Here is an 11,989-nt window from a genome sequence, read left to right as displayed (position 1 = left end):
TTTCTAGCACTGCCCTCGCACCGGCGTCGCGGCTGCTGCCGGCCGCGCTGCACCACCACTCGGCTATGCCGCCCCATAAGTGCTCCCCTCCCCTTATCTCTCCATCAGACCCCCTTGGTAGATTTAGTGATTCTGTTCAATCATTTAGTGATTCTTTTTAAGTCATTTAGTGATTGTTTGTACGTTTGTACACTAAGGAGTTTGTATTTGAGCACTTGCCTATATATATATATATATATATATATATATATATATATATATATATATATATATATATATATAGAGTTGGGCTCAATGGAGACCAAAAATTTTGGAGTCATTAGAGACTACAGGATCTACCGTTAAATAATATGGCAATTAATGGACATGATTAAATATTCTTTGTCCTGCATTTCTAGTTTTGTAATATTAATAATGTACATTATTCTTGTCCTGCATTTCTAGTAATGTATTATTAATATTCTTGTCCTGCATTTCTTGTTTTTAATTTTAATTCAAAACTATGTTTGTAATTTACACTATTCTTGTCCTGCATTTCTAGTAATGTAATATTAATAATTTGTCCCGCATATTTGTGATATATCTAAGTGTTATTTTGTCTTGCAACAAATTCAATTCGTTGCAGGACAATGACAATGAGTTCAGTGCCAATCATAGCAGTGTCCAACCACATCTTTGTTTTGTATGCAATTATTATTTTAATTTGTTAGGATTTCGGTGATTGAACACCAATATTATGAAATTATTATTTTATGTTATGCAAGATTTAGAAGTACTGCTTGTTGTTCATCGATTTAGAAGTGCAGGACATGATAGGGTGAGAAAACAAACATGCAGGACAAAATATATGCAGCCGTTGGATGTTTAATGATTGGATGGCCAGGATTAGGTCTCTACAGTCTCCAAATAATCCAGTCTCCATAGAACTTTCTTCTATAGGGTCTTGCTCAAATGAGAACCCGACTAATATGAGATATGAGATCTAATCTCATCCACACATTTTAATCCCCAAATTAAATCACAACCACACATTTAAACTCTTATTTTATAATTCATCTCTTTCATTCTCCTCCCACCCACCCACCTCCACCACTACCCAACCCATCCACCAGCACCAATACCACCACCACGCACCAGCAGTGCCCCAGCCACCACTTCCACACAATCAGATCTCTCCTCTCTCTCTCTCTCTCCCCCTCCCCCTCTCATCTCCAGCCCCGCTCTCTCCCGCTCCTACCACCACCATCCGCCGGCGCCGGCAACCTAACTCCCTTCGCTGCTTCGCCTCCTCTTTCTCGGAAAAACACCGCGCTACTTCCTCTACAAACAACGCTGTTGAACTGCCTTGGTTTCCGCTACCGCTCGTGCTCTCCCCGACGCTATTTTGCGTTTGTAAATCTTCGAATATAGATTCAGAATGATGATGCACACTCTTTTGCATACTGATCTTCGATCCGGCGTTATTTACAGCGCTGTTGTTATCTGATTGTCTTGTGTTTTAAGCTTTAGTGATTTCACTTTGTTTTTTGGAGATCTGATGGAATTTTTGGTGATGGTGATTGTATTTTAGTGATTCTAATTTTGGTGGTGATTTTCATTTTTTCGGCACTGATTTTATCTTTCCGGCAGTGATTTTGTCTTGTAGTTGGTGGTTTTTTCAGATTTGGGAGTGGTGGCAGTGGTTTGTAGATGTTGGTGGTGCGGTGATTTTAATTTTCTGGCGTTATTTTTTGATTTCATGGCGGTGATTTTTAATTTTCCGGTGGTGATTTTATGTTTTCCGATGGTGATTTATGTTTGCCGGTGGTGATTTTCTGAAGGTCGCCGGAGGTGGTGGTGGTCGCCGGAGATGGTGGTGGTGGTCAGCGGTGGTGGTGAGCGGTGGTTGAAGGTGATAAGTAGTTGAATTAGAAGCTGGTGAAATAATAAAATATTAAATGAATGGTGAGAGATGAATATAAAGTATTTAAATGAGTGGGTGAGATTAGATCTCATATCTCACCACAGGAGTAGTTCTCATTTGAGCAAGACCCTATATATATATATATATATATATATATATATATATATATATATATATATATAGAGAGAGAGAGAGAGAGAGAGAGAGAGAGAGAGAGAGTTGGGCTCAATGGAGACCAAAAATGTTGGAGTCACTAGAGACTACAAGATCTACCTTTAAATAATATGGCAATTAATGGACATGATTAAATATTCTTTATCCTGCATTCTTTGTCCTGCATTTCTAATTTTGTAATATTAATAATTTACACTATTCTTGTCCTGCATTTCTAGTAATGTATTATTAATATTCTTGTCCTGCATTTCTTGTTTTTAGTTTTAATTCAAAACTATGTTTGTAATTTACACTATTCTTGTCCTGCATTTCTAGTAATGTAATATTAATAATTTGTCCCGTATATTTGTGATATATCTAAGTGTTATTTTATCTTGCAACAAATTCAATTCGTTGCAGGACAATGACAATGAGTTCAGTGCCAATCATAGCAGTGTCCAACTACATCTTTGTTTTGTATGCAATTATTATTTTTATTTGTTAGGATTTCGGTGATTGAACACCAATATTATGGAATTATTATTTTATGTTATGCAAGATTTAGAAGTACTGCTTGTTGTTCATCGATTTAGAAGTGCAGGACAGGATATGGAGAGAAAACAAACGTGCAGGACAAAATATATGCAGCCGTTGGATGTTTAATGATTGGATGGCCAGGATTAGGTCTCTACAGTCTCCAAATAATCCAGTCTTCATAGAACTTTCTTCTCTCTATATATATATATATATATATATATATATATATATATATATATATATATATATATACACACACACACTATAATAAGTCAATATTGGTATAATTTGTAGTCCAAAATTTTAGTTATATTTTTTGTTTGGTACTCTCCTTTTGGTACTACAAGTCTACAAATGTGGAGTCTATTAATATTATATTATTAAACAATTTCAAATACTAAAAGCACTCATAACAATATATTATTATATAATATTTCATTAAAAAATTATAATGATGTTATAAATAAAATTATAAATTTTAACAAGAACTTTCATATAACTCTTTTTAACTTTAACGTGTTCTCCTTCAATATAAACATGAATCATTGCATAACCCTTTCTAACTCTAATCTTAAAAGTTATTGTTGTCAAAAAAACCAAGATTATAAAATTACGTTTGAAATTCGATTGATTAGATTACTGAATCTTTTAAAAGTATTACATGATCGGTTATGTTTGGAAAAATTTTGAATTTTCTGGGTTTTTTTTATTTTTAAATCTACGTGTACTAAATTCGGATTAAATGTACTAATATATAGTCAGTTGAATAATATAATTTAATTAAAATTCAATCTATTCAATACTAAAATAGTAATAAAATGATGTTAAAATTTAAATTATAAATAATAAATTATGAACTATATACCTGTTCGTGCTTCGCACGGGTTAAAAACTAGTATCAATATAAAATGCAAAAAAGAGATGATAATACATTCAAAAAGACAGTATAATAGAATGCCAACCTTGGGTAAGGCGACCAAGACATATTATAATACTCCCTCCATCTCATATTATGTGTCTTATTTTAACTATCGAAAAGTCAAGTTGACTAAACTTTGACCACAAATTACACATACTATCCAATTTAATAAGATTAAAAAAATTATTTTATTAGAAAGTATATCTAATCCCCTTCCATATCCATTTTTCAGATTTTTAAAATAATTAATAAATTTTCTTTAATTAATGATCAAAGTTTGGTCAAATTGGCCCCTTAATAGTCAAAACAGGACACATAATATGAGATGGAGGGAGTATTATGTTAGACATTCTCCAAAATGAAAATAAGGGTCCCCATTTGACAAATATTGTATTCTATATAAAAGATTTAAAGAAATTAAAATTTTGTTTATTAAAAAAAATGAACGGACTGCATTATTTTTGTGATAAAATTTCCTTATTTTTGAGCCCTGGAATGGATAAAGTTCGACAACATAAATCAGCTGCAGCTGGTTACAAACTAAACAGGTTGGAGCATTAGGAGCATCCCCTTGCTAGGCCTTAGAGAGAACATGATTGCAGGGGAATGAGAATAACATGGTGAAAGAGAAAATGAAAACCTAGTCAAGATTAAACATAACAAAATCCTGTACTCCATGACTGCCAAGTTTCTACCAATACACATTCTCCCTCCAAAACCAAAAGGAGCATAACCCATCTTGTGTTTGCATCCTCCATAGAGGTCTGTTTCAAACCGTTCGGGCCTGAATTCGTTGGCCGTGTCTCCCCAGAGACTACTGTCATGGTGCATTGCAACTAAATCTATCCAGATGTTTGTACCTTTAGCAATGACAACCTCACCGACATGAATGTCGCTTTTGGCTTGTCTTTGTGCATTGGGTGCTGAGGGGTACAAGCGCAATGCTTCACTCATCACCCAATTCATCTGCCAAATAAAAACAAAGATGAGTACTGATGGAAAATCAAATTTCAGTATTCATAACATTTGTGTGTGTGAATTTTGGAAATTAACCTTCTTCAGTCCACCAAGCATGGCTACATCGACTTGTTCATCTCCTACAACTTCTCTGATCTCTTCTCTGAGCTGATTTTGCCACTCCGGGTGCATGGCCAAGAGAAATAGAGTCCATGTTAGAGCTAATGCACTTGTTTCGTGACCTCCAACAAAAAAGGTTTTGCATTCATCAACCAGCTCTTTAGTGGTGAGTGCCTTGGTGTTATCATGACCAGCCAACATGAGGTCTAGCAAGTTTTTCTCTAGATCATCATCAGCTGTGCTACCAAGACGACCACTTTGCTTCAGTTTTATTCTATCATTTATAATTGTTACGAAATGGGCATCTATTTCGTCACCAAGACTCTTTGCTTTGAGGTACATCCTACGAGACAAAAATTGGCTGAATGGGACTCCAACATAACGGTTGGAAGTGTACAGAACTTGATGCATTTCCCTTAGTTTCTGCAGCACTTCTTTACCATTCTGGTACTTCATTCCAAAGGTTGTCTTGGCGACAATCATCCCCATTGTGCTTGAGATCTCCGATTCAATGTCCAATTCTTGCTGACCGGATTTAATAATAGAGGTCCATCGGTCTAGCATTTCATTTGTCACGGTCACCATCAAGTTTCGCAAGGTCTGTAATGCACTCACATGAATGTAAATTATATAAATACGGATAACAGAGTAAAATTTCAACAGTTGCATTTGTCGAATAAAAGTATACTCCATCAATCCCAACCATTTCTTTATATTTTCGTTTCTAGGATGTACCATCCAATTCTTTATATTTGAAAACTTATTAAATATGGTAAAATTTTATATTATAAAAATCAACCGATACCACTACTTTTTTCCGGTATACTTACTTTATACATTAAAGATCAATTGCTTCCACCACTATCCTCACTTTTCTTACCTTTTCACGATTATGTTACTTATTTTCTTAAACTCGGTGTCCAACCCAACGAGGGAGTACTCAACAGTTTGCATGCATCTTCATTTTCCAAGGATGAATGCCTTCCAAACCAATTTCAGAGTATCTTGCATAGTTGCATATATATAAAGTGAGATGAATATTTGAAATTTCTTCACCTTTATGTTAGGCAAAGAGAAGGCCGGAGTGAGAACACTCCGGTGACGGACCCAATCATCACCTTCAACCATAGTCAAGCCATAAGTACCGAACATAGGCTTTCTGTCATTTCTGAAAACACTTGGTTTCCCCCAGCTCTTTCCCTTAATAGCTGAAGACATTTGCTTTAGAAATTCAGGATCCGCAATATAAAGAAACGGTTCCGTCCCCAACCAGTACACAAACACTTTCCCTGAAACAAACAATCAGACAATTAATTTTTCTTTCTGCATGTGGATGGAAAATTTTGACATAGTTGCTAACCGTGAGATTGTTGCCACTGAGCAAAGTATGGAAACACCTTTGAGTGGATATGATGGCTCATGATATTGTTATCGAAAGATGACGAAGAAGGATCATCGGTCTTGTTTGAATGAGCCACCATATCAGTAATGTTTCCGAGAGGAAACCTTGGAGATGGACCACTTAATCCATTCCTTTTAATCTTCAAGTAAGTTATGTTTGGCAATATCCACATACTGTAAACAATTTTGAGCACTACGGACAAGAGTAACATAGCCAGGGCTAGTCTAATATCGCTAAAAACCCAATGAACTCCCATCCTTCTGTGTAGGCTTGTTGTTTCACTAACAAACTGACTTGTTTTCTTGGAGAACAATGTGTAACTCCCTTGTGATGTATGCATATCAACTAAACCACTATGCTAAGCAACAATCATTTGAATTAACAGACTAATTAATGGTAAATGTAAGAAAGGGTTCGAGAATTAGTGGAGGCAGTTAGCCTTCATGCTGTATCGGCCTCTGCAGATTAAGCGAAAACTGTCACTTTAGATGCTGATCGCTGAGTACTTTAGAATTTATTAAACACTGATTATAGTCATATGTTTCCTAACCTGATTTTTAACTTATGTGGAAGTGATAATTAAGCAATATTCACCGAAATCATTATTGAACTAACTCACAGATTAGAATGAATGCAGTGGGGAAGCACTGCTCAGGAAAATGCAAGGTACCAAAAAGTGTTCCCAAAATTTTTCCCAAATCTAGTTGGCAACGTATAATTGGTTCAACTCACCCTTTATGCACGATTAATATTAGTAAAATTGAAAACAAAATTCGGGTAACATAGCTACTCCACTGCTAAAATACTTATCATCAGTACCAAAACTTATACATGATGTGTCCTCTGAAATAATTGCTCCTGGTGTACAACTTAACAATGTTAACAATGTATAACTATAGATTCCAGTATTTGGCACGAGCTTACTGATTAGCATGCAAAAAGACTGGCACTAGTACAGAATGGACCTTTAGCGACGGTCAAATTAGGCCTTTAGCGTCGGCGTTCCAGCGTAGTATATGAAGGCGACACTAAAGGGTACCCCTATTGCGTCGGTTAAAAACCCGACGCTTAAAGTCCAGTTGCGTCGGTTAAACGTCGACGCTAAAGAACCTTTAACCGACGCTAGAAGTTCACCTTTTGCGTCGGGTAGCAAAAGAGCCGACGCTAAAGGGTACACTTTTAGCGTCGGTTGAATTAAATGCCGTAGCACAAAGTTTACTCTTTTGCGTCGAGTAGTCAAACAGCCGACGCTAAAGGTTACACTTATAGCGTCGGTTCGTCAAACAAGCGTCGCTGAACGTTGTACTTATAGTGTCGGTTATTCTTAATATGCCGTCGCCTAAAGTTGTACTTATAGTGTCAGTTTTGTTAAAATGCCGTCGCTTAAAGTCTTCTTTTTTTTTATATAATTTTTTATATAATATGCATAATTTATATATATTATATATATAACCTGCTCATCCACAATCAATTCACGTAGAGAAATCCAGATGGAAGTACACAAAAACAAGAGTACTAAATTAAACTGAAAATAAACAAATTTAATATTAGTAATATCTACTTCTATTACATCCATCAATCATATAAGTACTACTACAACATGTCAATACCACTAATCAATAGTGAAAAAGTCTAGGAAATCCACTGATGACCGAGTCTTTTCTTCACTCGTGCTTTTCTCCAAAATACTTGAACTGGCCTTCATAGAGTGTCTGTCTGCACAATACAAGTAAATGAATACAAATGAGTTCTTTGATTACAAAATAAGTACATATATAAGTTAATTAGTTATGGCAACTGGAATTAAAAAATAATTGAATTCATCTAAGTTGTTATCATACCTGATTATAGACATTCAAACTCTCGAACCTCATTGATTTCCTTCTTTAGATACCTCCTTGAACCAAGACCCTTGAACCTGCAATATTTTCATGATATGCATGTAATTTATTAAAGAATAGAATTTTCCAAAAAACAGGCCTAACTGCTGAATCTAAATTAAAAATGATAAGCAGCAGAGATTTAATTATGGTATAAGTATAAACTCTTAAAATCTAAATTAAAAATGATAAGCAGCAGAGATTTTGAGCATATATATTAGTTTAGAGCAGTAGTACTAGTAACAAAATCTGGCAGAGCACTATCATCATTCATCAACATCCATTTTGAAAAGCATTATGCAAAGTGGAAGTTAGCTCGCGGCCCCTCCATCTCAATTTTACAGAAAGAACCATTATATTCTACTCCACTTTTACTAATTGTTTCATATCAGTTTTTGTGTCATAATAAAATATTCTGTACCTAAACAAAAAGTTGGAAACCAACGAAAATAAACACACGTTTAGCAGTTAGGAATTCATCCTTCTCGGACCTTGTATACTCAATCTCTTAAAATCCAGTCCATAATACTAGTAGCACTAGTACATTGTTACATGTAGTCCATATATAAAGAAATCTTTGTTGTAAAAGTATCTTTACAATTAGAGGAGCCAGCATTGGCTAATTTACATGTAACATAGCTAAATACGACGCAATGATATGCAAACCACTTAATCTCCTAGTACTGTTGTCTCAGTTTTTTTTAAAGTATACTAGAAATTTAAACTTATTCCACTTAGCTAGCAAGCCCCTGCCAAAAACAGAGTATAAGCTCTGATAAATGGACAGGTTTGACTAAGGAGGATCAGCCGTATATCTAATATTGCAAAGATATGATGCTCTGCAGAGTATTTCTTTACATATAATTAGTATGCCACCTTTTTAATTATCACCTAGCTGGAATCTCTCCTGTTCTTTTCCTTCACTGGTAAATAGTTTGTTACACACTAATTAGTTCCAAATTTTATATTGTACCAGTGGTATTTTGTACCTCCAGGCTGCCTAGCTTGTTATAAGTCACAGTGAACATACTTGACCAAATCACAGTGTTTTGCAAAATATAGTGTGTATCAAATATTCTCCCATCTATCAAATATTCATCAATATACATATACTATTGTGTATCTAAACTGATAGCATTTTGCCTAAATATTCTCCCATATTGTTTTCCTAAATTACAATACCCAGCAAATTCATGTGTTACAAAATCCATGGCAGTACCCAGCAAATAAAATCACAGTACCCGGTGAATAGAAGTAATACATACCAGGAACCCTTGTTTTCTAGCAGAGCAAAGAACCCAATCGACCAAAAAACCAGACCCACTGAAATCGAGCACTTGAAACCCAGTGATTGAAATCGAGCACTTGAAACCCACTAAACAAAAGATTGAAATCGAGCACTTGAGAGATTGAGATTGAGAGAGAGTCAAAGCTTCGCAGCAAAAAACCCAGCAAAGAAATCCAATCAATCGACGAAAGAACCCTAGTTTGCAGCAGACCCAGCGATTAAAATTGGACACCTGAGAGATTTAGATTGAGAGAGAGCCGAGAGATTCGGTGAGAGATTGAACAAGCCTAGTTCTACAGCAGCCAAGAGAGACCAAGAGATTGAAAATGAGCGCGCACCTGAGATTGAGATTTTGAGAGAGTCGAGGGATTCACCGAGAGATTGAAGCTGAGAGATTGAGCAGTTGAGAGCGAATTGGCACCGGCGCGGAGAGCAAAGTGAGAAAATTAGTAAAAACCCGATGGACATACAGTATACTACGCGCGATTATTATTTAGTTTTTTAATTTTTAATATTTTAAAAAAAATCTTTTGCGTCGGGTTAATGGAAGGCGACGCTAGAAAGTTGTACTTAGAGCGTCGGCGTCTCCCGAACCGCCGCTAAAAAGTAACCTTTTAGCGTCGGTGTTCCGGAAACCGACGCCTTAAACAAGTTTTAAGCGTCGGGTAATTTTTAACCGACGTACAAAATGTGTTTTAGGTGTCGGTTCTTGAAAGAGCCGACGCTATAAATCAGGAAATTTGATTTTATGCGTTGGTTGTGGAAAGAACCGACGCTTGTAGTAGTTTTAAGCGACGGTTATTGAAAAGACCGACGCAAAAGGGGCGTTGCAAAAGGCATTTTCTGTACTAGTGTGGAACTGGACTAGTATTTTAGCGGGGAGCTAGGTGAATCTGTGACTTCACACTTCACAGCAGATCTTTATGATATGGACTAGCTACAGAGGTATAGAATAGCTAGGTGGGATGTGGCGTTCTCTATTATGTGTTTGATATTGCATTCGTATTTTACATATACATCCAGGTTCGTCATTAGTATGATATCAAGTGCCTGTTTGTCTCGAGGCTTCTTTGCATGCCTCTAATTTTTAAGCTTTGAGTACAAGTCAAAATCATATTATTGGCATCGTTTATACAAAGAAGTTATAAGTCAATTGACTGACAAGTTAGAATATGATAAAAGTTGTTCTAACTTATTCTGCCGACTTATTTTAATAAAGAAAAATATAATATATTCAAAAATTGTTCCTGTTATTCAGACAATGCAAACAATAAGTTAGATCGTAGAAAGAGGGTTGAATACAATCTACAAAAATTTCAACCAATTTTTTGCTTAACAGAATATATTCAAAGCTACAAGATAATATTAGAACTAAAACAAAAATTTAAAGAATAAGGATCTTAAAAATTTCAAGTGAATTGTTTGATTCACCTGAGAGATTTTTATATTAAGAACTTTCCAAGTAAGAATTACTTGGCTGCTTAAAAAAAATGAAGAGCAGAAGCTTACAATTTCTTGCTTGCTATCTCTATGGCTTTGCTCTTCAGTTCTAAGTGTTTGGATATTTTATATATACATCCAGGCTCGTCATTAGTAAGATATCAAGTGCCTGTTTGTCTCGAGGCTTCTTTGTATGCCTCTAATTTATAAGGCCTGACGCAGGTACGAACTTTCGTGGCAAATTCACCGTTTAACAATAGCCAAGTTCCATCATGAACCTTATAAGCAACAAGATACAATTTGAACAATCAGCCCATCGAAATTCTCATCGTTGTATAACAGACGCACTCGGAAAACCCATTTGTCTTCGCTAATCTAGCCTAGATATGTTGTTCGTCGTCAGTGGCGGATCCAGCTCCGAAAGTAAGGATAGTCGTATATAACATTTTGTAACGATGATTAATTGGAATAAACAAGTACTAGAATGATAATATAGAAAATAAAATATTAGCATTCAAATTATGTAATTTTTTACCGTTGCACTACATCATGTAATTATGTAAAATTAAGGGGGTAACCTATTAAGATCCGCCTCTGCTCGTCGCAAATTACTAACCATCTTCATTCTACCATCAGGCTTTAGATGATAAACAGCCAACATTTTTTTCGAACTGATTTAATGGAATCAATGTAGACCCCTATTCAATTTTCATATTGAGATTCAGTGTAGGTACAAAGTCACGTCTTGGCTTCATAATTAATGATACGAACTGTATACCATCAAGAAAACAAGAAGTCTTAAAATTTTTGAAAAGTTATCGAGTCACAATCATGTTGATTTTGATATAGACGCGAGAAATAAATATAGAATAAGAACATATCACAAGAACTAAACTTTTTAAACAAATGCAGAAGATTGCCTTGTTTTTTGATTGAAACTTCATCAAGAACTATGATAAAAACAAAGAACATTATTTGACATTCTGGATAGTTACTAAAACGATGATAAAGATAAAGAAGTAATCAAGAACATTCGAAAAGATTCGACCTTTGCGCAGAATGAAAGATCTTTGTTTCTTGATTTATCAAACTCAGAAAGAAGATGATTGTCGAGAGTTAGTGATTTTAAATTTTCTTACTGAGTTGGACAAGTTGAAGCTAACTAACGATTCGCGGCTACGGCTACTATATATATGCAACACCAGACCCGTTATATTTGAATAGACTCGGACCCACTATATCAACTCTTAAACGCGAATCATCATTTATTTTAATTTTGAGTTCTAATTTAGTATAATTTTAGTTTAAGTTTGTGAAACATATTGTTTTTCATGTCTCCATAATTTTCATCATCCGTATTATTATATTTACTAGCCTTTAACCCCGTGCA

At 35.2% G+C, this 11,989-nt stretch overlaps 1 protein-coding gene and 1 long non-coding RNA gene across 2 annotated transcripts; both read right to left on the bottom strand.

Annotated features, from left to right (window-relative positions):
- Positions 1 to 3,934: 3,934 nt before the first annotated feature.
- Positions 3,935 to 6,344, bottom strand: LOC108213576 (cytokinin hydroxylase). Its single transcript, XM_017385379.2, has 4 exons — positions 5,950 to 6,344; positions 5,646 to 5,878; positions 4,566 to 5,189; positions 3,935 to 4,478 (listed from the first exon to the last, which is right to left on the bottom strand). Exons 1-4 carry the CDS (start codon positions 6,329 to 6,331, stop codon positions 4,053 to 4,055), a joined length of 1,665 nt encoding a protein of 554 aa, XP_017240868.2. The 5' UTR covers positions 6,332 to 6,344; the 3' UTR covers positions 3,935 to 4,052.
- Positions 6,345 to 7,566: 1,222 nt separating this feature from the next.
- Positions 7,567 to 9,653, bottom strand: LOC135151135 (uncharacterized). Its single transcript, XR_010289674.1, has 4 exons — positions 9,498 to 9,653; positions 9,137 to 9,391; positions 7,833 to 7,909; positions 7,567 to 7,707 (listed from the first exon to the last, which is right to left on the bottom strand). It is a non-coding gene; the product is annotated as an uncharacterized LOC135151135 (long non-coding RNA).
- Between the last annotated feature and the right edge of the window lie 2,336 nt (positions 9,654 to 11,989).

This window comes from Daucus carota, chromosome 3 (genome assembly GCF_001625215.2).
Source record: "Daucus carota subsp. sativus chromosome 3, DH1 v3.0, whole genome shotgun sequence".
NCBI lineage: Eukaryota > Viridiplantae > Streptophyta > Magnoliopsida > Apiales > Apiaceae > Daucus > Daucus carota.
Note: the sequence above shows the minus strand (reverse complement) of the source record. Positions and strands in the feature narration are given on the sequence as shown.

What these genes read in the sequence shown, in the direction of transcription:
- LOC108213576 (XM_017385379.2), bottom strand. Translation starts at nt 6,331, where the DNA reads ATGCATACATCACAAGGGAGTTACACATTGTTCTCCAAGAAAACAAGT. An exon ending in TCAGTGGCAACAATCTCACG is followed by an intron (nt 5,879 to 5,949) that starts GTTAGCAACTAT and finishes TGTTTGTTTCAG; the next exon opens with GGAAAGTGTTTGTGTACTGG. An exon ending in TGCTTGGTGGACTGAAGAAG is followed by an intron (nt 4,479 to 4,565) that starts GTTAATTTCCAA and finishes TTTATTTGGCAG; the next exon opens with ATGAATTGGGTGATGAGTGA.